This window comes from Stenella coeruleoalba (assembly GCF_951394435.1).
Source record: "Stenella coeruleoalba genome assembly, chromosome: 15".
Classification (NCBI taxonomy): domain Eukaryota; kingdom Metazoa; phylum Chordata; class Mammalia; order Artiodactyla; family Delphinidae; genus Stenella; species Stenella coeruleoalba.
This window is the reverse complement of record NC_137161.1, coordinates 28,749,693-28,772,169: the sequence shown is the minus strand read 5'-3', so window position 1 is coordinate 28,772,169 and position 22,477 is coordinate 28,749,693. Positions and strand designations below refer to the sequence as shown.

General features: G+C 47.4%; 1 protein-coding gene across 1 annotated transcript in view; it reads right to left on the bottom strand.

Moving 5' to 3' along the window:
• Window positions 1-1,966: 1,966 nt before the first annotated feature.
• TGM3 (transglutaminase 3) overlaps window positions 1,967-22,477 on the bottom strand; it is a 42,158-nt gene continuing 21,647 nt past the window's right edge. The window contains exons 8-13 of the mRNA XM_079945591.1: window positions 14,210-14,313; window positions 12,592-12,837; window positions 8,914-9,222; window positions 6,416-6,573; window positions 2,990-3,123; window positions 1,967-2,612 (exon numbers count right to left, since the gene is read on the bottom strand). Of these exons, the coding sequence (XP_079801717.1) occupies window positions 2,465-2,612; window positions 2,990-3,123; window positions 6,416-6,573; window positions 8,914-9,222; window positions 12,592-12,837; window positions 14,210-14,313 (1,099 nt within the window). The 3' untranslated portion in view covers window positions 1,967-2,464. The remainder of the gene's footprint in view (window positions 2,613-2,989; window positions 3,124-6,415; window positions 6,574-8,913; window positions 9,223-12,591; window positions 12,838-14,209; window positions 14,314-22,477) is intronic.

The window sequence follows — 22,477 nt, the reverse complement described above, 5'->3', positions numbered from 1 at the left end:
GCATTGTAAGACAAGGAAGCCTGTGTCCCTGAGATGCTTCCCTTGGCTCTTATATGAGAGAAATGAATGCCCATTCTGTTTAGGACCCTGGCAGTTTGGGTTTCCCTGCTATGGCTACTGAGCATATATCCTAACCAATAGAGTAAGGTCACCTAATTCTGGGGTTCAGCCAGCAGGCCGACTGCATCTCACACTTTGCTACAACCTCTAACTTCTCTTCTACCAGAAATAAATATGGCGCTGTGGCTTCTGCCTGCTATTTCTTTGTTTTATTGCTAAAATCCTTCAGAACCCAAGTGGGGGGGAGGGGTGTATAGACATAGCTCTAAGACACACGTACTTGGGGTTGGTTACAAACTCCCCATGGATTTTTAATGACACACCTTAGGAGACTCCCTTGAGGATGGAAACCCAAAGGCAGGGATCATGCTCTTGTTGGTTTTTAATCTCTCTGGACAGAGCCTGGCAGAAAGCAGGCACTCGGGAGACGCTTGCTGACAGGGCTGATGCTTGAAGGATTTAAAGTCTGGGGCAGGCCTCATGTGGATGGGAGGAAATGGAAACCTCTGGATTTCCTTTTTTCTAATAGAAACCAGGGCAGAAGTCTGACTATTTCACCCTGCCCCTGCTCACTGGGGACTGGTGTCTCTCTCCAGGCCAAATCAAGGGGCATTTGAGAGAGTGGCAAGGCTCCAAGAGGAGAGACGAGCTTCCCCCTCCGCAGCTGGGGGCCTGGTGTCCTGCAGAGACTGGGAGGCCCAGCTGCGTTCAGACACCAGAACTGGGCCCTGGTGAGAGCTCCTTGACACCAGGAGCAAGTATGGACACACGTTCTGGTGCTGACTGCCCACCTGGGGCACTTGGAGGTGGGAAGCTGACGCTGGACCAGCTTGAGATGCAGAAGCGGGAGAGGAGGTGGCTGTGGCAGGGCAGTGGAGCCCATGAAAGGGAACTGGGCTCAAACCATCACAATAGGACCACTACTTCCAGAGCAGTTAGCGGTAGGGGAGAACCTCCAGAGGCTGAGTCTGAGGGGCATGTTGGCCACACTGGAGACATGCAACGCAGAAAGCCTGCACTTACATGCCAGCCACGCGGCGGGCTCCTGTGGCCAGGCTGCATCAACACCAGTGAAATAGAACTTTGTCATTTTTCTCCTAATTTCCTCTCTCCCTTCTCCAACTCTGATGGATCAGGCAACAAGAGGGGAAGGAGGAAGGAAGAGGGGGCATGCACAGTGCCTCCTTCTGCAAGCCCAGGTCAGGCCTGAGCTGAGCATAGGGCAGAAGCTTTGAACTGGTTGTGAGGCTGAAGCTTCTGTGTAGGTTGGACTGGTCCCTTATATCCAAACAGGGAGGCATGATTGCCAAAATGGGGTTAGTCAGCACCAGTGACGGAAAGCTCTGGGATCTGCTTCGGGTATTTCAAGGGGCAAAGACTGAGGAACCCTGAGAGCATGTGTGAAGGCAGAGAAGGTTCTGGTGGAGTTAGCAGGGCTCTGGCTGCAAGAGGAGGAGTGTGGCACAAGTTGGGGCGAGTGCAGTGTGAGCAGAGGTTGGGCCACCACCCACACCTGCTCTGTGAAAGGGTTCCAGTGAAGATTTTGAAGTCCCTTCTCACCCTGACGCCTGTAGAGACCCTGGAAGAGTTTGCCTGGCTACACAGAGAGTGCCCGAAGCCTGCCTGGACAAGGCGCTCCCTCCAAGGCGCTCCCTGCCTGCTCCAAGGCAGCCAATCACTTTTTGGACATCATCTTAGAGAGGTTTCCTAAACTGATTTGAAACATCTCCCTAGTTTTGCACTTGGAGCCATACAGAACAAGCCCACTCTTCTTGGACACTGGAACATAGAGAGCACGGCCTCCCCAAGGCCATCTGTTCTCCAGAAGGACATGGCCCCAGCCCCCCTCTCTCCTTCTCCACCACCTGAGTTGAAGCAGCAGTCCTGTAAAGTGAGTGCTGTGTGATCGCGCTCTTTTTAACATTTATTTTGAGGGTGCGGTTGTGAGTGTTACAACAGATGGCTAACCATCATCCCCCCACCTCCATAGTGGCCTAAGAGAGGAGCAGGAATGTGCCAACTGCAGGCTGGGGATCAGCAAACAGTCCAGACCATCTTCTCCTCCTGTATCCATTTGGAGAGCCGCTGGGTCAGGTGTCGCTCCATGCCCACAGCACTGAGGGTATAAGGGCTGAGCAGGGTCATGGAGCTCACAGAGTGGGCGGTGTTGAGGAGAAGCTTGGGGAACGTGCAAAAGTGATCAAGCTGCGGGCCAGGGTGAAACCAGCCCAGCCTGGGAGCAAGGGAGGGGTGTGTGCTGGAGCCTGGAGGTCCGAGTCCAGGCCACCTTGGGGGACGGAGTGAGTTTCCCAGGCTGGACAGTGTGGGTGGGCAGGGGGCTCACTCCACAGGTGAGCCCTGCCTGCTCCCTGTTCCCCAGTTTTTATGGGGCCACCTGGGCCCTTCACTCGACCACTTTGATGGGCAGCATGCCCTTGATCGCGGAGAACTTGTTGCAGGAGAGGTTGACGAGGAGCTGCTTGGTGCCACTCCGGGTGGGCAGGATCTCAAAATCCACTTGGGACTGCTCCCTGGGGCTCAGGTTTGGCATGCTGATGGGGAAAGGCAGGAGTCAGCGTGAGGCCTCAAGTTCTGCTCTGGTCAAGGTCACTGCTCCTTCAGCTCCCTCTAGCTGCCACCCTGGGTCATCAAACCCCTTCAGCTCTGGGACCCTTCAGCAGGGGAAGGGGCAGTGGGTGGATCCCATGATCTCCCAAATATGAGGACCAGCTCCAAGCTCTGGTGACGTGGACTTCCCTTGAGTTCAAGTTTGGTGAGCCCCCAAACCAAATGCAAACGTGTATCCCTATGTGCAGATTCCCAGGTTCAGAGGCTAGAGGAGTTCTGTCTGCCCTGCCCCGGGCTCTGGGGAGGGCCCCTCTGCCCCCGCTCCCACCATCCCACACTGGACCCTCAGCCTGGGACTCACTCGATCTCGAGGGTGCCCTGCAGCAGGCCGCTCCCCTCCGCTATCAGCTTGCAGTCCTTCACCAGCTCATCCAGCGGGTTGGAGAAGAGAATCTGCACAGTCACAGGCTTTTGCACGCGGGCCTGGTCCAGCACCTGTGGGGAGAGGGGTTGACAGAGTCAGGGCTGGGCTGTTCATTTCATCTGCCCTTGATGAGAGCCGACGGGGCTGCGCCGGAGGCTTGGTGATGGGGAGGATGTTGCTGAGGACAAAGGTAGGGAGGATAACGATCCTTAGGAGGTTTATTCCTCCTAAGTTCCAGTGACATCCATGCAGGGGGTTCCTAGGAAATTGCTGTCATCCCCAGGATACAGACAGGACACCCAGGCGTGGAAGAGAAGCAGCACATCGCAGTGGCTGAGAGGGCTTGAATTCCCAGCCAGGTTCACGGGCCCTTTCTTAGTTCATCTCAGGAAGGGCAGCCGCCACTTCCGAGGACGTGCCACATGTGGTCTGCACAGGGTCCTTGATCACGGGCTGGAGAAACCTAGGTTTCTGGTCAGAGGAGCACCCTGGACTATTTGCTCCCAAAGATGAAACCTTGTGCTCCTGCTGATAAGCCGCCGAGCCTGGGCAGATACGTCGTCTCCCTGGGCCTTGACTCTCACGCTGATAAAGAGGGCTGATCCCTCCCCTCCTCCCTCCCTGGGCTACAAGGGACCAAATGAGATCATGGATGCAGAAGAAGGCGTTTTGGAAACAGAAACAGAAACTGGGTGACTGGTGGATTTCTTTTCTCTGTTAGAGGCCGCTACTTTTTGTTCATTTGGTTTTTTTTTTTTTCTTGCCACCAATTCTCACTGCAATCATTTTACAGTGATAAATCTGCCGTTCAGGTTGATTCAATAACCGAGGCCTTTCTGGTTCCAGAGCCATTTGCTCTTCTTGCTAGACCCTGCAATGCCTGCTAATAATTTGTGCATAATTGAAACATTTTAGAGACCATGATCTATACCGTAATTTCTCCCATGGAACTCATTTAAGTGTATGACACGATTTGAAGAGTGAAGCATAATTTTATGCCATTGGGACACAAGGGTACATAAACGATGCCATATCCTTCACGCTGATATTCAATTTGAGATTTTCGTGTATTTGTTTTCTTTTCTTTATTGCTGCTTACCACCCCGTCCTATTGACCTAAATCTCTGCATGCACCCAAAGAAGAGGATAAGAGCCACCAGAAGACCGTGTCTGATTGTCAGTAGGTCATGGGCCAACGTGAAGGACATCACCCTTTGGAACAAAGTTCAGATTGTATGGTCTGGTTCTAAAGTCTTCAATACCTACTCCCGATCAGCGTCAAGTAAGATAATAGGATTTTACCCAAATTATTCTCTTTTCATACAGATCACCCACGTGCCCTGCTCTGAGTGAGCTATGCATTGATTCATTCAATCAAGATGAGATTGTCTTGATTCTCTGAAGGCTGAAGTAAGGAGAGGTTGCGATAAGAGCAAATTCACACCAAGATGCCCCAAAGAAGAAAGAGCAGATGCCCTTTAAAAAGATTAAATAAGAAAGTTTTTGATGGAATATTTCCAGGCTGTGTGTATTCTGATTTCCTTTGAAAAGATGTTACACTCTCTTGAAAGACAAAGCTGATTTGATATGGAAGTCTAAAAGATGTAGAGTAAAAGTACTGCATACAAGAGAAAGCTATAAGCAGGTCTGAGGATATTGGATAAGGGAATATAATGGGGGAAAAACTAACTTCATTTAAACACTGATAATTTTTATGCAGAATGTTTCATTTCGCAGCCTGAGGAGTGGGAAACAACACTTGCTGCCTGTCATTCTACAGGGACGGGGTGCATTTCTTGGAAATGTCCTGGGAAGCAGGAGAAGCTTCTACACTCAGGGGACAATCATGAATTGAGGATGAAAACTCGGCGGGCAGGAAAGAAGGTGAGCCTGGAGCCCAGAAGCTCTGTTCTAGTCCTGCCCAATGTGGGGGGCTGTTTCTGTTTCACAACCAGTGTGATGGGCCCACAACAGGGGTGGCCCTCCCTCCCTGGCCCTGGAGGTGATGGACAACCCCCCTCCCCCCATTCTGAAGAACAGTCTAGACTAACCAGGACAATGAAAGAGCTCTATTGCAGGCTAGCTGCATGGAGCAGGTGCCCTGGGTCCCCCTGCCCTCTGTCTGACATTAGGAACCTCTGAAGCTGGGGTGTAGCTTAGGGAGGGTGGGGCTAGGGCAGCCACAAGTACTCTAGAAATCTGGGGCTAGGGAGGCTAGTGGCACTGCGATGGAAAATAAAAGGCAATCTCTGTCTAGACCGCTGGTGCAGATGGTACAGCAGACTCGGGAGGAGCCTCGGAAGGACCCCTGAAGCTCTCTGTGGGAGCCCACGGGAAGACCCCATCTTCCTGACCCATTCGTCTGCCTGTCCTTCCCTGCCAGGCTCTCACCCCTCAGATGTGTGCTGTCTGGCTCTGGCAGCCTCCACACTGGGCTGGGGTTGGCGTGGTCAGGGACAGGCTTGGAGTCAGCCAAATACTTCCAGCCCCAGTGCTGAGGAAGGAACAGAATGGCCCCAAGTGCCTCACGCCAACCTGCAAGCCCCCAGATGCCTGGGCTCCTGAGAGGGAGCCTGGGAGCAGAGCCTGCAGCCAAAAACTGAGGCATCCTCATTCTCAACCACTGGGAAGATGCTGTTGCTGGCTGTGGGTGTGCTGGGTGCCCTGGAAAGGGCCTGAGGTCTAGCCCTGGCTCTGGCAGTAATTGGAAATTCCCTTCTCCTCTCTGGGCCTCAGTTTACTGATATGTGAAATGGCAGGACATGGGAGCTTGAGACTAGTTCTCCAAGAGTCCACAATTCTGTAACTCTGGGATCTAGAGTTGGGAGATGCACATGAGTTTTGACCATTGCGGATTTGCTCTACAAGTGTGTCCAGGGGCTGGGCTGTGGGTTTCTTGCAGTCAGGACCCACCCCTTGTGGCCCCCTGTGATTCCCAAGCCTGGCACAGCCCAGGACACAGCAGATGTCCAGAGCAAGTGAGCTGAAGAGCCCCTCTGGCCATCCTCAGCTGGCATCCCCAGCGGGTCTAGAGCTGCAACCAAAGAAGCCACAGGGCAACGTGCCTGTGGAGATTGTCAGACAGGGAGCAAGGAGGCTACTTTTTTTTTTGCCTCATCCCACAGCTTGCAGGATCTTAGTTCCCTGACCAGGGATTGAACCCGTGCCCCCTGCAGTAAAAGCTCTGAGTCCTAACCACTGGACCGCTAGGGAAGTCCCAAGGGCGCTACTCTGATTGGAACTCTTGACTGATCCATTTGGCAGAGGCTGGAGCTGAGCTGGGCCCATCAGCAGGGGAGGGCCTTCTCTGTAGTCTGGGAGGGCTGGGCTGGCTGGAGAGGCACCCCTTCAGCACCCCTTTACCTCCAGGGTCAGGGTGGGGTTTTCCAGGATGATGTCCCTCTCCACCACCACCTCGGTCTCGTCGCTGATCTTGCACACGGCTGTGGCCCGGATCATGTTGTCTGCCTTCAGGTACTTCTCGTACAGTGCATATGCGATCTTTACAGGATGCTGTATTTCTGGAAGGAGAAGCCAGGGAGCAGAGTGAGAGGGAGTGGGGTCGAAACCTTAAAAGCTGATGCCAAGCCAAGTCGATGCGAGCTGGCTGGGATCATCTGCAGCCCAGGCTTGCCTGAGCCCTCCCTGCCAGGCCCTGTGGGAAACATCTGTCTGCTCCATGCAGGCTGCAGAGCAGGGGCCAGGGGTAGCCCAGGACTCTGGCTGGATGGGCTCATAGGGGCTGAAGCCTCCTCCCTGTCCTGGAAAATATCGAAGGGCAAGTTTCCTTCTAAGGGGCAGGGGAAGAATACGAGTACTAACTCATTGCCCAATGACGAAAACAGTAATGATGACAACACAGTAATAACTAGCAAGGGAAGCCAGGGCTAAATAAGCGCTTGGGTCCTCCCGGTCATCCAGTAGCCTGGGATTCTGTGGCAACAGCATCTGGACCACCTCCCCGCTTCTGGTCTCCCCTGCTTCCAAGACACTCACACACACCGGAAGATAGGCTTTAGAAGCACTTCCACCCCCACCCCCAAATCATGTCACTCTTCTTCCACGTCACTTCAAAAATCTTCCACGGCCCCTCGCTGCCTCAAGAATAAAGTTCAGACCCCTCAGTACGGCCCTTCGTGACTCTCCCCCTCAAAAGAACGTTCCCTCCCATGCTTCTCATTGTCCTTTTGACAAAATAGGTACCTTATCACCTCCAAGCTTTGACTCACAAGGTCCCCTCAGATGGAAAGGCCTTCCCCAGCTTTCCTCCCTTTATCTGGCTCCTCCCTAAGCTTCAAGGCCCCTCTCTGACTCACAGGGCAGGCAGCGAGGGTCCTCCCCTTCCAGCGGGTGCAGGGCACTCCCCCCTCCCTTATGCAGTCATGTTGGGTGGTCTGGGGGGGCCCCCGCATCCACAGGGTCATACACCCTTTGAGGAAAGTCTGTGAGGAAGGAGCTGTCTCTGCTTTTAGCACTGGAGGGACTTACCTAGCCTGCCCCGAATGTGGAGACGCAGGCCCTTGCATCAGCTGGTCCTGCCCTCTTGGACAGTGAACGCTGAGGCTCAGCAAAAGAGGGGGACTTAACAGTGTCACCCAGAAAGTAGGTGATGATGTCAGGCCTCCAGAACCACTTCACTTGCCTCCTTCCTCTCCTTCCCATTTCACTCTGCTGCCTCTGGCAGAAGTATGGATTTTTAGAAAGCATTACCTCACGTAAATTATTTTTGCTCTACAGAAATAGCTCTTCCCTTGAGCTTTGAAGGTAAATAAGAGCCAGGCAGTTGCTCTTGGTATGGGGAAGATTTCTGCTACATTCTGCCAGAAGAGAGGTTGCTAGGGATGCTGCCTTCTGACAGGTGTAATACAGAGGTATTGCAGTTTCTCTGCAGACAGAATTCCTTCAAGATGGGCTGTGTAATTAATCAGTTTTTATTAGTTCCTTATGTGAAGCAAATAGCCACCCCACCCTTGTCAATCTGCTTTGTATAAGTCCAGACTTTTCATAACAGCTTGAAGGATTTTGCCACTGTGGGCACACCTGCATTCTAATCCTTCCACAGCCCCAGACTCTCTCTCCTCTACTTTGGTCCCCTCCTGTCTATGCTACCCAGGAGTACAAAGTCATGGTTCCTCCCAGAGGCTCAGACCTCCGAGAAAACCTATCACTGTCGCTGGGAGTCAAGAAATTCCACGCACCCATTGGCAACTGTGGGGGAACATTGGAGAGGATTCAAGACCTTGTGGTATATTGCAACCCTTCTAGGGTCAAACTCAGAAAGTGATTCATTGCGTGGTGGGGAGGGGTGGGGTAGGGTGGCAGCTGGTATGGGAGAGGGGTGGCAGCAATAAAACCTAGGAAATGGGTGGTGGCACTGGATTTAGCATTAGGAAATCTAGGACCAAGACTTGGCATTGCCACCTGCTAGCTATGACACAATCTCTTAAGCGAGTCACAATCTCTCCAAGCCTCAGTTTCCACCTCTGTAAAAGGGAATACTGAAATCTGTCCTTTTAGAAGGTCAAATGTGATAGTACCTACGAATATATAAGGAAGTACTCTGCCCACTGGGCAATGTGGTATGTACCTGTAAGGGGTATTTGCAGTGTGTCTATTAACTGCCAAAGCCTCCCGCCTTCTTCCCCCAGGGCATAAAAGGATTCGGGTTAGCACCACACTGACTTGCACTATTCACCATAATAGCAGCCTCCAAAACTTCAAAACCCCAGGCTTGACCACAGAGGTCACGTGCTGTTCCTTCCTTAATCAATTGACTCGGTTCCAACAGGAACTCTCCAATCCCAAGAGAATACCAGCTACCTTGGGTGCATGGTACCCCAGCAACCTACAGGATGAGTTACCTTCATTGGGACCCAGAGACAGGGTGACGGACTCCTTCCACACCTCGTGTACAAGTGTGCCATTGTAGACGATGGTCCAGGCTGTCATGTTCACCGTCACTGTCTTCGAATCACCCATTAGGTTTCTGAGCATCAGGACCATGTTGACTTCTTTGCCCACTGTCAGTATGTCAGTGATCTTGAACTTCCCGGAGATGCTGGGCTGCCGTTCCTCTCTACTAAAGACTCTTGCAGATGTTGCGTGAAGTGACATGGAGGGTTGAAGTTTCCCCAAAGCCTTTTCAAACACTTGCCTTTCCTGGCTGGAACCTGTGTGGTGGGAAAAGAGAGAAGCACCTCAGGGATGCGGTGGCAACCTGGACAAAGGACAGCGTCCTGCTTGGAAGGGTGGCCTGGAACTAACACTGGTTCTGCTGCTTGCCCAACGATTCTGATTCAAGCAAGTGTCTGACCTCTGCAGGTCTCCATTTCATCCTCCTTAATACGAGGCTCACATCCCAGCTGTTCCAATCAGCTCTAAATTTCCATGGAGATGTAGGGAAAGGTGCATAAAATTACTCTATGGCTTGATATTTTGCTTAGGCTAATTAGGCTAGATCGCCCCCTTCCTTCTTTCCTCTCTTCCTCTCTTCCTTCCTTCTTTCTTTTGATAAATGGTCCTTTGTGAGACAAAGAAAAAACAGATAATTTAAAAATAACAAAAACTGAGCTAAAAAAGATTACAATAAGTTCATAAGTGAAAAAATGGTTATGATTTAGAGTTAACTTCATTGAAAAAAATTTCAAACCAGTTTACCATGTTATTCTGCTTTGTTTCTAAAGATGCTTTGAGAATTGAAGAGTGGAACTTTTGTCCATGTCAGTTGACGAGAACTTCCCACAGTTGTTGTGGTTCCAGGTTATGACTAGTTTAAATTGTCGAGAGAGTTCAGGTTTCATAAACACAAAGGCTGAACCACAGGTTGGGTTTCTGGTTCTGACCTGGGTCATGGGTGCTGCTGAATGTGATGCTATAAACAGTCCCTGGAGAATGGCCAAGATCATGGCCTAAAAATCACGGCTCCTGGGATGCTAAGAGCCAACTCCAAGTCTCTGAGCCCGGGTAGACCACACAGTGCACATAAGGCTCCCTGCCTGACCTGAAGATAGACCCACTATCAAGGAGAAGGTATTGTCCTTCCAGGAACACAGACAAAGATACACAAAGAATGACCATACTTTTGCCCCCGCCCCCTAACTTCCCCAACCAACCTGTGAAATTTTAAGGCATCAGATGACTTACTTAGAAGCGCTTTACAACCAACCTGTGAAATTTTAAGGCGTCAGATGACTTATTAGAAGCACTTTACAATTTAGTGAGGTCTTTCCCATAAGTTACATGTAACAACTGGCAGAGACCCCAGAGGCCAACTGTTAGAGTTAAGGCCCTAAGAGGAGGAGCGACTGGTCCAAGGGACTGGTAATCTGGGAATTAGGGGCAGAAAGAAGGCCAGTCCCCAGAAATCGAGACCTGAGTCTAGTAGTTCCTCCTGCACAGCTTACTGAAAAGAAGACAGGCAGCCCAGTTACCCAGGCTGATGGCTCCTGGTGGGCTGGGTTCCTTTTGGTGCAATTCCCATTCTCTAGCTGAGCTGTAAGTCCACACCCAGGTCTGATGGCTGTGCAGGGAGCTGAGCCTCTGTGCCCAGAACCTTGAAGCAGGTGTGTTATGCACAATGAGGCTCAGAGCCTACATAGCTACATAGGTCACCTGCCAGGCTTACCCAAGACCAAGCTTCCTGCTACTGTTTTCTCCCTTGGTGTTGCTGTTGCGCCAATGCTTAGCAGCCCATTTTATGAGCTTTTCCTCCCTGGGGCCATCAGACACAAGCTGGAATCATTAGGTAAGGAGGACTGATCAACAGCAGGCGGTGTGATCAGCCCTGCTGTCACACAGGGGCTAGGTCATCACCAGGGCTCCTGCAGGGATCCCACAACCTGGCCGTGGCCCCTTCCCATTTCTCAGGAGGTTTGGCTGGGACAGCCAGAGCCCCCAAGAAGCAGAATCAAGGTGTGACAGTCAGGTAAGGAACCCCACAGAATCACACAACCGTGTAAACAGTGCACTTCAGAAGTCCCTCTGGGAGGTCATTCCAATGAGGTTGCAGATGTTCAAGTTGACAAAAATCATCACTATTTATTAAGCCCTCACTATGTGCCGGGCACTGCCCTTGGCACTTTCTGTACACTAGCTCATTTAAATCCCACTGAAGATAGGCCTCGCTCTTCTCATTTTACAGGTGAGAAAACGAGGGATCAGAGAGGCTAAGCATCCTGCTTGAGGTTGCACGGTTATGAGGGGTAGGATGGAGTTCACCTCCTGCCCGGGGTTATCTTTTCCTTGGCCCCTACTCTTGTTTCTACATCATGACACTGTTGAGAATTCTTGTCACACACCGGCCTGTCCCCCTGGCCTGTGAGCTCTGCAGGGGCAGGGGCTCATCTGCGGAATGCTTCCTGGCCTCCCAGAGCCAAGCGTGGGTGGGCACTTGGGGAGGTCTCAGTACATGTTTACTGACTGAGAGAAAGGCCATCTGACCCCAGCTGGGGGGAATGGCCTACATAGGTGGACTGGGGTCCAACTGAGGGCACCAATCTCATCACCCTAGAGTCGTGCCTCAAAATGGCCACAAATACCACACCCAGAGGTTCAGCCACCTGGGCTTGGAGCCCACTCCCCTGCTCAGCTTTCCTCTTCTGTAAATGGCACCCAACAACAGCAGTCAGCAGGGTATGGAGCTGTGGGGTTCACGTTGGGGGCACGTGGGCACCTTCATGAGAGCACTTTTCTTGACACCTCAGAACCAACAGTGAGGATCAGCTGAAAGAACTATTTCAAAGTATTTTAGAAAGAGTGACATGTTGACCCCATTAAGGAGTGATTGGCCTGCTAGAGCAAGCATTAATTCACTTTTGCCTCTTTCTAAAAATGAACATCACCTTCAAATGTACAACTTTGGTCACTATTGAGACTCCTCAAAGAGATAAGTCTCTGACTCTGAAAGCAACTTCCTAAATAGAGCAACAAATGTAATTTGTGTTAAAGGTGGCCTCGTAGCAATTAGGCTTCTAGGTGACTTTAGGGAGACCAGCACTCATGTGGATGCTGAAGATTTCAGGGACTCGGGCATTGTCCTCATGGTGTAAGCCCACCTCATCTGGCTTTTGGGGAGGCCTCTGAAGCAGACGAAGCAGTGCCCACATCTTGGGGGACTGTCCATTTCTTTTTTCAGAGAATGTTTCCTGCCTGTGTTTCTTAGAGGCTAGGGGAGTGGGCTGATTGAGAGGTCCTCGGGGGGTCTCTCGTGGGGGCCATGTTTCTCCCTGTGATGTTCAATCGTGGGGCTGTCATCCCAGTCGTGTAATTGGCAAAGGGACACAGCTGGAGATGAGCTGGACTGGCAGCTGCCTGAGTCCTATGGCCAATTCCCAGTGGTACAGTGTCTTTTCATGACGGTTCTGTTCCCACGGGAAACAGTCTGGGGAGCTGGGCATTAGATGCCAGGGAGCAGTCCTACCATTCAGGCAGAATTGGCTGACAATGCGGAAGGAGTATGAGCAATTTTTCCTTCTCCACCTCAGAGCTGTCTTCCCACCGTTAAGCCCTGGGTGGCACAGCCCATCCACACCCCCTCCTACCTTCTGGGTACTTGTACTTTTCAGTGACATCCATGCGAGAGTTGCTGCCCACCGCCTTGGTACTGATATTTTTGCCGATGGTGTGAGTGTTTGAGAAATTCTTCTTCAGGGCGCCGGTCCAGGCATCGTAGATCCATGTGATGCGGTCGGCATTAACCTCAGCAAAGATGAAGGGCATGTCGTAGTCCCAGTCCACATTACCCTCTCGGAGAGCGACGACTGAAGCAGGGCCGCACTGGAACACCCCTGGGGGCCAGGGTGCAGAGGTTGGATACATGCCAAACCCAGGCCCATCTGCAACAGTACACCCCATGGCCTGCTCCTCTGGGGGCCACCCATGACCACCCAACTCCCCTGCCTCTACCCCGCCAAACTCCTTCAACCCCAACAGTCTGCCCCCTTCTTGGGGCACTCAGCAGGACACTCCGGGGCTATTGTTATCTTCTGCAATAGCGCTCTGGTGAGACTCCACCTCCACAGAAGACGGCCCAATCCTGTATTCTGTGGGTGCATAATTTGTGCTGACCCACTGCCCTCAGTCTGTTTACTAAAGGGGAAAGTCTTGCTGTCTTGTGCTCAGGGCTGCCTCTTTTCTACTCTGCAAATCATTCATCATGGCACATATATGACCCTGAAACAAAAATTCCACAGGACAATTCTTAGTCTTAATGTCCAATGTACCCTGATATTTTCTTTTCCTTTCCTTTTCCCCACCCCTTTCCATGATATTCTATTTCATTTCTTAAAATGATGGTCACAACACATTAACTTGATTTTATAGCTGCTAATGGGTTGCGGTGAAAAGGTTGAATAGTGACCTAGAAAATATCTGGAAGGTCACCCTCCTCACACCCAAGTTCCCCAAATCTAACGTTCCTTGCTTCTGGTAGAGACGCTGCAGTTGGGGAAGGGAGTAAGACTTCATTTTCATTGTAAGTCCTTTTAGAATGATTTGAATTTTTTTTAAGCCGTGTGCCTATATGACCTTTATGATTTTTTTTAAGTTTGAAAGAAACAACTGAAAATGAGGGTAACGGACAGGAATGCTCTGGAGGTCAGGGGAGGGAAGGGGAAAGGTTCCTGGAGAGCCTGAGACCCAAGCTCTGATGGGAGAGTGGCCAGAGGTGGGAGCACAGGGATGGGGCCGGGCCAGCCTGCGTGGAGAGCTCGGTCTGGCAGGGGACACGTGTGAAGGTGAGAGAGGTGATGGGGGCCGTGATCACGGAGGTCTGGAGCTGAGCCAGGGAATTTGGGTTAAGTCCCAAGGCAATGGGGACCTGGAAGCTTTCTGTGCTGGGAGGGATGGGCTACCAGAGGTGGTGCAGGAGAATCATGGCTGGCAGGGGACGGCTCCTTTCCCTTGCTGCAGGGCATGTGCCAGGGCCTCTGCAGCAGCCATGTGAGTGCAGGTATGGCAGTCATTTTAATAGCAGCCTGAACCAAGAAAGTTAGGAGGGAAATCTACTTTCCAAATAGTTTTGTTTTAATCCCTCCTTTCCCTCTGGAGGTAGAGAGGATTTGGGTGACCTTGCTGTGCCGCTGTCCACCACTATAAAGAATCGAGAGGTCATGACTTAGAGCCAAACCCAGAGAAGGGGGCCATCAGAGGGTTGGTTACCTTGGCTCCTTTCCTGGGGGGTGGCGTCCAGAACCTGCCATCCACTGTATGATGGGCTTAGGTCAGTCCGTGCAAACCAGGCTTCATTCCAGACGTGGAAATTCCTGCAGACAGAACCACAGACTACAGAGTTTGGCCAAGGCCACACAGCAGAGGAGTGGCAAAACACCACATCTCTGATCTGACAGTGCAGCACCCTGATACTCATCAAGCGAGTTTACTCTGTGCCAGATATTGTGCTAGACCTTGGCAAGCATTGTCGCACTTAAATTCTCACAGCACTGTTAAATGGGACTATTTTTATGCACATCTCTTAAAAGAGGAAACTGAGGCTCAGAGAAGTTAAGCAGCTAACAATGCCAGAGTCAAAGTTTGGACCCAGGTATGCCTAACTCCAAAACCTAGGTCCTTGACCACCATGTTCTACTGCCTTTCTGAGGAGCAGAACAGATCTAGGTTAGAGCCAGAATCCAGCAAGCAAACCCACACAGCTTTCTCCTATGCATCCTGTTGGGGGACACTACTGTATTTCGTGTGGGATGAAAATGAATGGGGCTGCAGCAAGAGTGCCAGGTCTGGCTAAGAGCCACAAAGCCCTTGGGCTGAGGTCCGGATTGAAGAATGACATATACCAGTCTTAAAATGTTCTTCATCCATGGCAGCCCCTTGTCTCCCAATCTATATGTCTCAGTCATTTGTCTTCTCCCTCAGCAGGTATAACCAGTTAACCAAAGCTTTATGCATTCTTGATTCTGCCCTCTACTCTCCCCTTCTCCAATCTCACAGCAACTACATAAACATTGGCTTGGCAGTTTTGAGTCCAACTTAGAAGAAAATGTAAGTAAGTCTGACATAAATTCAAGTTCTATCCAACTTGAAAAAAAATTTTGTTATACTCATGAGTTGGAGAAGATAGTTTTAAGCAGAGAACCAACTTCTGAATGATAAATGTGACTAGGTAAAAATATTAAACTCGCATATACCAAAAAAACAAAGAAACAAACTATAGTTCTGTTTCCAGCATGGGAATAAGCTCATAATAGACAGTCCTTTCTGTAGAAAACAATAAACTGGGGGAAAAAATACAAAAGACAGCTGAGAGTAAAGAAAGCAGGAGGATTTTGAGAGGGTGCCAAAACTTTTAGGAAGGGGCCAGCATGGAGCAAGTTGTACTTTGGCGCCCTAAGGACAGGTTGCAGTTGAGGTAAAGTGCAGGGCAGTAAAAACTCCAACAGACAGCCTACATCTTTCTGACCTGGGGAGATAAGAAACTGAGCCTGGGTTAACCAGGGTTGCTAGAGAGTGAAGGGGAAGTCTTAGAAAGGAAAGAATCAGAAAGGGGGACCCAGATTTGTATATAAACTCTGCCTAAGCTTCTGGGTGACCTCTGAGCTAGGCGTATATGAAGCAAACTATAAGTAGTCCAGCTAAAAATTCAAAAAATGAACTGAAATTTGGGCTGCTGCCCACCATAGGTGAGATAGAATTTGCAGTTTGAGTCTACCTCAGGTAGACTGCTAAGACAAAATGTAGAATCAAGAAGAAGCCAATGTCCAGGAGACAATCCAAATTTACTCAACATACAAAGAACCAGAAAAGTGTAGCTTGTCCTCAAGGTAAAAGACAATCAACAGGGACTAACCCTTAGATAATCCAGGTGTTGGCATTATTGGATAAAGACTTTAAAGCTGTTATGATAACTATTCTCAGTGTAATAAAGGAAAATATGATCATAACAAATGAAAAGAGGGGGCCTCTTAGCAGCAAAATAGAAAATATGAAAAAATGAACCAAATGGAAAATTTTAACTGGGAAAAAGACCAATATCTGGAATTAAATAATTCAATGGATGGCTTACTAGCAGAATAGAGAAAACAGAGGGAAGAGTCAGCAAACTTGAAGACAGATCAGTAGAAATTATCCAATTTGAAGAAGAGAGAAAAAAGCGTTGAAAAAAATCCATTAAGCAGGGAAAATATATGCAACATGTATACTAGACAGAGATTTACTATAATGAATATTATAAAGTACTTACAAATCAATAAGACACAAAAGATCACCTAGAGGGGTGGGATAGGGAGGGTGGGAGGGAGACACAAGAGGGAGGAGATATGGGGATATATGTCCATGTATAGTTGATTCACTTTGTTATAAAGCAGAAACTAAGACACCATTGTAAAGCAGTTATACTCCAATAAAGAGGTTAAAGAAAAAGACAAAAAAGAGGAAGTCAAACATGTCAATAATTGACAATGAGCAGGCAATTTTCATAAGCAACACAAATGATCACTGAACATATGGAAATAGTTTTAACTTCACCACCATTAAAAGAAAATTAAAACGACAAAGAAATACCATTACACTTATTAGACTGACAAAGATGAAAGCATAGGATGATACACATTGTTGTGTGATACTCATCATTGTGTGGGAAAACAAGCAGTGTTATACACTGCTGGTGGGAGTTTAAATTGGTATGACATTTGTCAAGGGCAATTTGGCAATGAGTTTGAAATACCCTTAAAAACCTATATACTCACTGAGCCAGTAGTTCCACTTCTAGGAATTTCTCCTATAAAAACCCTCACATTAGTGCACATAGGTGTACATGGAAAGATGTTCACTGAAGCATTGTTTGTAATAGCAAAAATAATGGAGGAAAAATTTATCAATAAGGAATTGGTCAGATAAATTGTGGCACAGCCATGCAGGAGAATATCGTGCAGTTGTCCAAAAGAATGAGGAAAATTAATCTAGCACTGACATGGAAGATGTCTAACTTATATGACCAAGTAAGAAAAAAAATTACAAAATAGTGTGTATATGTAGAAGCTTATAAAAAACATATTAATAAGATGAAACTATTTCGATTTAGAAAATTATACATTAAAAAAAGCAGTGAAAGTTAGTCCCCCATAATTCTATTATCTTAGATAACCACAGTTTAAATAATGGTTTGGTGTATATATTGTGCACATGGACAGATTTTGGTGCATATGAACTAAGTTGCACATTATTTATTTCTGTAATGTTTTCATATTCTATAATGAAAATTACTTATTACTTCTGTAATTCTATATTTACAAAATAAATAGATATTTAAAAATATGTATATTATATAAACACTAATAGCTAATACAGTTGTGTCAACACAGAATATTATTAAGTTTTCTGTCTTATATAGTAGCTCATTTAATCTTCACAATGCTCATATAAGATAGGAATAATTATTATCTCCTTTTGACAGTTCTAGAAACTGAGGCACAGAGAAGAAGTTAAGTGACTTGTTCAAGGTCTCAAAGTGAGTAAATAGGCAGAGTGAGATTTTAACCCAGGCAGAGGGCTGCAGGGTCCATGCTTTTAACTACTAAACTATACTGTCCTTCTAAATTTTAATTTATTGACAAGAAAGATATTAAAAATTATGAAATAGACTAGTTAACTTGGTCTCATTTGGGTAATTAACACTCAATGCACAAAAACAGAATGAAATGTCTGGAAGGATCTACCTCAAAATGTTGTTAGTGTTTTTCTTTGGGTAGCTATATTACTATTACTCTCACTAATTTATTTTTTTAGTGTTTTATAATCAGGAAAAGATTGTTTTTGTTTTGCATGCTGTAAAATGAAACCTGCAAGGCTTCCTACGGGGACCAGATTGGGAGTTCTACACTATACAGTTGTCAGGAGTTAGAAGTGCTCCCTAAGTACTGATCAGGTGCACTGTGACCCTGCTACATCCTTCAGAGAACAAGGGGAGAGTTACAAAGTCAGCTCCAAAACAAGACAGAAGGAATAAGACCATAAGAGGTAAACAAACAGACAATGATAAATAATACCAACCAATGATATGAGTAGGAAGAGCACATACTGTCAGTACTGTAAAGAAACACAGGTCAAACTCCCTCTTGCCAGAACACCAGAATCACAACTAGCTGCTGGACAATCATTGACAGGAAGACACTGGAACTCACCAAAAAAGACACCCCACATCCAAAGACAAAGGAGAAGCCACAATGAAATGGTAGGAGGGTCACAATCAATCACAGTAAAATCAAATCCCATAACTGGTGGGTGGGTGACTCATAGACTGGTGAACACTTATAGCACAGAAGTCCACCCACTGAAGTGAAGGTTCTGAGCCCCACGTCAGGCTTCCCAACCTGGGGGTCCGGCAACGGGAGGAGGAATTCCTAGAGAATCAGACTTTGAAGCCGAGTGGGAATTGATTGCAGGACTTCAACAGGACTGGGGGAAACAGAGACTTCACTCTTGGAGGGCACACACAAAGTAGTGTGCATATCGGGACCCAGGGGAAGGAGCAGTGACCCCGGTGGAGACTGACCCAGACCCACCTGCTAGTGTTGGAGAGTCCCCTGCAGAGGCAGGGGGTGGCTCTGTTTCACCATGGGGACAAGGACACTGGCAGCAGAAATTCTGGGAAGTACTCCTCGGCGTGAGCCCTCTCAGAGTCTGTCATTAGCCCCATCAAAGAGCCCAGGTAGGCTCCAGTGTTGGGTGGCCTCAGGCCAAACAACCAACAGGGAGGGAACCCAGCCCCACCCATCAACAGTCAAGTGGATTAAAGTTTTACTGAGCTCTGCCCACCAGAGCAACAGTCAGCTCTACCCATCACCAGTCCCTCCCATCAAGCCTCTTGATAGCCTCATCCACCATAGGGCAGACAGCAGAAGCAAGAAGAACCACAGTCCTGCAGCCTGTGGAACAAAAACCCCATTCACAGAGAGATAGACAAGATGAAAAAGCAGAGGGCTATATACCAGGTGAAGGAACAAGATAAAACCCCAGAAAAACAACTAAATGAAGTGGAGATAGGCAACCTTCAAGAAAAAGAATTCAGAATAATGATAATGAAGATGATCCAGGACCTTGGAAAAAGAATGGAAGCAAAGATCGAGAAGATGCAAGAAACTGCACAACAAAGATCTAGAAGAATTAAACAACAAACAAACAGAGAGGAACAATACAATAACTGAAATGAAAACTACACTAGAAGGAATCAATAGCAGAATAACTGAGGCAGAAGAACGGATAGGTGACCTGGAAGACAGAATGGTGGAATTCACTGCTGTGGAACAGACTAAAGAAAAAAGAATGAAAAGAAATGAAGACAGCCTAAGAGACCTCTGAGACAATATTAAATGCAGCAACATTCGCATTATAGGGGTCCCAGAAGGAGAAGAGAGAGAGAAAGGACCAGAGAAAATATTTGAAGAGATTATAGTCGAAAACTTCCCTAACATGGGAAAGGAAATAGCCACCCAAGTCAAGGAAGCTCAGCGAGTCCCATACAGGATAAACCCAAGGAGAAACACACCGAGACACATAGTAATCAAATTGGCAAAAATTAAAGACAAAGAAAAATTATTGAAAGCAACAAGGGAAAAATGACAAATAACATACAAGGGAACTCCCATAAGGTTAACAACTGATTTCTCAGCAGGAACTCTACAAGCCAGAAGGGAGTGGCATGATAAACTTAAAGTGATGAAAGGGAAGAACCTACAACCAAGATTACTCCACTGGGCAAGGATCTCATTCAGATTCCATGGAGAAATCAAAAGCTTTACAGACAAGCAAAAGCTAAGAGAATTCAGCACCACCAAACCAGCTCTACAACAAATGCTAACGGAACTTCTCTTGGGAAACACAAGAGAAGAAAAGGACGTACAAAAACAAACCCAAAACATTAAGAACATGGTCATAGGAACACACATATCGATAATCCCCTTAAATGTGAATGGATTAAATGCTCCAACCAAAAGACACAGGCTTGCTGAATGGATACAAAAACAAGAGATCAAGATAAAAAAAAATGAATTACATGGGACTGAGTGAACTGATGAGGATGATTATAATTTTTGTGACTTTCTGTTTGAATAAAAAAAGAATCTCACAAGGACTCAGAGGCAAAAAATGTACAAATCAATTATCACAGCAAAGTAAAGGAGCTGTTACAGTGGAGGATTACTGGACTGAATGTCAATATTATGACATAGTATGAGTGTGTTTCGTGTTTGGTAATTGCAATCATTGTTGCTTTTGTTGTGGTCATCCATTTACAATGCTTGGTGTCAGTTTATTTATCTCTTATAAAAATAAAATACAGTGTGTGTGTGTGAAAAAAAAAGAATGTTTAGTGCATCTTTAGCAGGGCGTGGGGTGGGGGGGATGAATTGGGAGATTGAGATTGACATATATACACTAACATGTATAAAATAGATAACTAATAAGAACTTGCTGTATAAAAAATAAAATAAAATAAAATTCAAAAAAAAAAAAAGAAACATAGGTCATTACAAAATTTCTGGAAGGCTACAGCACTAGATGATTTTAAAATGTCCATTCCCTTTAACCCAGCATATACCATTACTAGGAATCTTTCTTATGGGACTAATCACAGACATGCTCAAGATTTACATATAACAATGCTCGTTACTGTGTTATTTACAGTAGGAAAAAATGGGGATAGGTAACATAGGGAATAGGAGATAGTTTAAAGCAGGAAAAGAGATAATGGTTTAACCATTCAATGGAATATGATACTTTTAAAATCTTATTTTTTGAAGATTATTTAATGACATTGTGAAAATGTTCATAATACCATGTTTAGTCAAAAGCACACGATTTAAAACTATGAAGTGGTTGGTTTCCAGGTGTGGAGAAAAGTGGGATGTGTCTATCATATGCTCCGTCTTTTACCCATGCCTTTGTAAAATGTATGATCCCAATTCTATAAAAACAACAACTAATAAAGAAAAGATTGGATAGAAAACTACTTTACATACTTCTGAGATTTCCTATGACTGTGAAAAAAAAGTCATCATAAAAATTATCTCCAGGCAGCCCCACAAAATGCCTTTTTGATTGGGTCCTTAAGATCAGTTAGAATTCACCCAGGAAAGTAGGAGGAGTGTGGGAAGATGACCCTAGAAGGGTGAAAGGAGAAAGAGAGGATGAGGAAACAGGGAGAACACCACGTTTCACTTTCATCTCATTCCTGGCAGAGAGCCCCAGAGAAGGGCGGGTTGGTTAAGATAGATTGGTAAGTAGCTATGTTTGAATACTTATTTGCAAGGCAGGAATTTAAGACAAAGCAGATAACAAGTTCATCCTGGTCCCTCCATCATTTGAAAGCCAGCACTTTGCTCACAGCTACTTGGGATGTATGTGCCTTTCAAATGCACCATCGGGTTTGTTTCTGCTTGTGTGCCACATACTTTCCCACCTCCCAACCTTGGGCTCTGCTCCTGTCTTGAGTGTTTCAGGAGTAGGAGTTTAGGAAAAGGAGAGACTGAGGCATTTATTTAAAAAGATGCAGATTTCCTGCCCTCCCAGCTCCCTCCACTCAAATCAGTTCTAATGCGACCTTTGAAGTTTATAAACCACCGCCCCTAGAGACAGCAACTGAGTTATGCTAACCTTTGAATTCACGGGGTCAGGAGACCCTCTCTAGAAAGTGACCCAAATCCCTACCCATTCTGCCTCTTTGTCCTTCCAAATGCAGTCCAGATACCACCTCCTTCAGAATATCTTTTCCTAACATACTCAGAGGGTGCCAACCTTACCTCTGTGCTATCTCTGCATCTTGCATGATTCAGTTATTTGACTTCTGCTCAGTAATCACCCAGCTTCTCATGCAGCTAGGAACTCCTCTAGCGAGATTCCTGTATCTCACTCCTCTTGGTGCCCTGTGCCCAGTGCAGGGTCTGGCATGCAGTACTTACACCATGCTCACTGAATTGAATTGTTGTGGAACCTGGACACTCTTGCAGCCTTGGTTTCCTTGCTGTGGGTCTGAGCAAGCTACTCCAGGTACGTTGGGGACTAGCTAAGTATTAGTGGAGGCTGGTGGCCATGGAGAGACGCATTAGGAGCCAGGGCTCGAGTGGGGGGTATGGGTTCTGACAGCTCTTCTCCAGAACTGACCGACGCCACCTCCCTGACCACAGGGCCGGGAAATCTCCATCTGCCTTCCACCCCGGAGCTCTATAAAAGGCTACAAATAGAGTCAAGTCTGTGACTCGAGAAACTGGGGAATCAAGTTGAATGAAATAAGAAAATGAGCCAGAAATGCCAAGGTAAAGATAACCTTGGCCGAACTGTTCCAAATCATTTGGTTGCAGGTCTCAGAAACCTCCTTTATAGTGGTGTAGAAGGGAACCATATTAAAGAAGCTTCCCCCAGAGTGTCCTGACTCCGAAGAAGTGAAAACTCCAGAGCCTTGTGCCTTTTAAGCCCAACCAC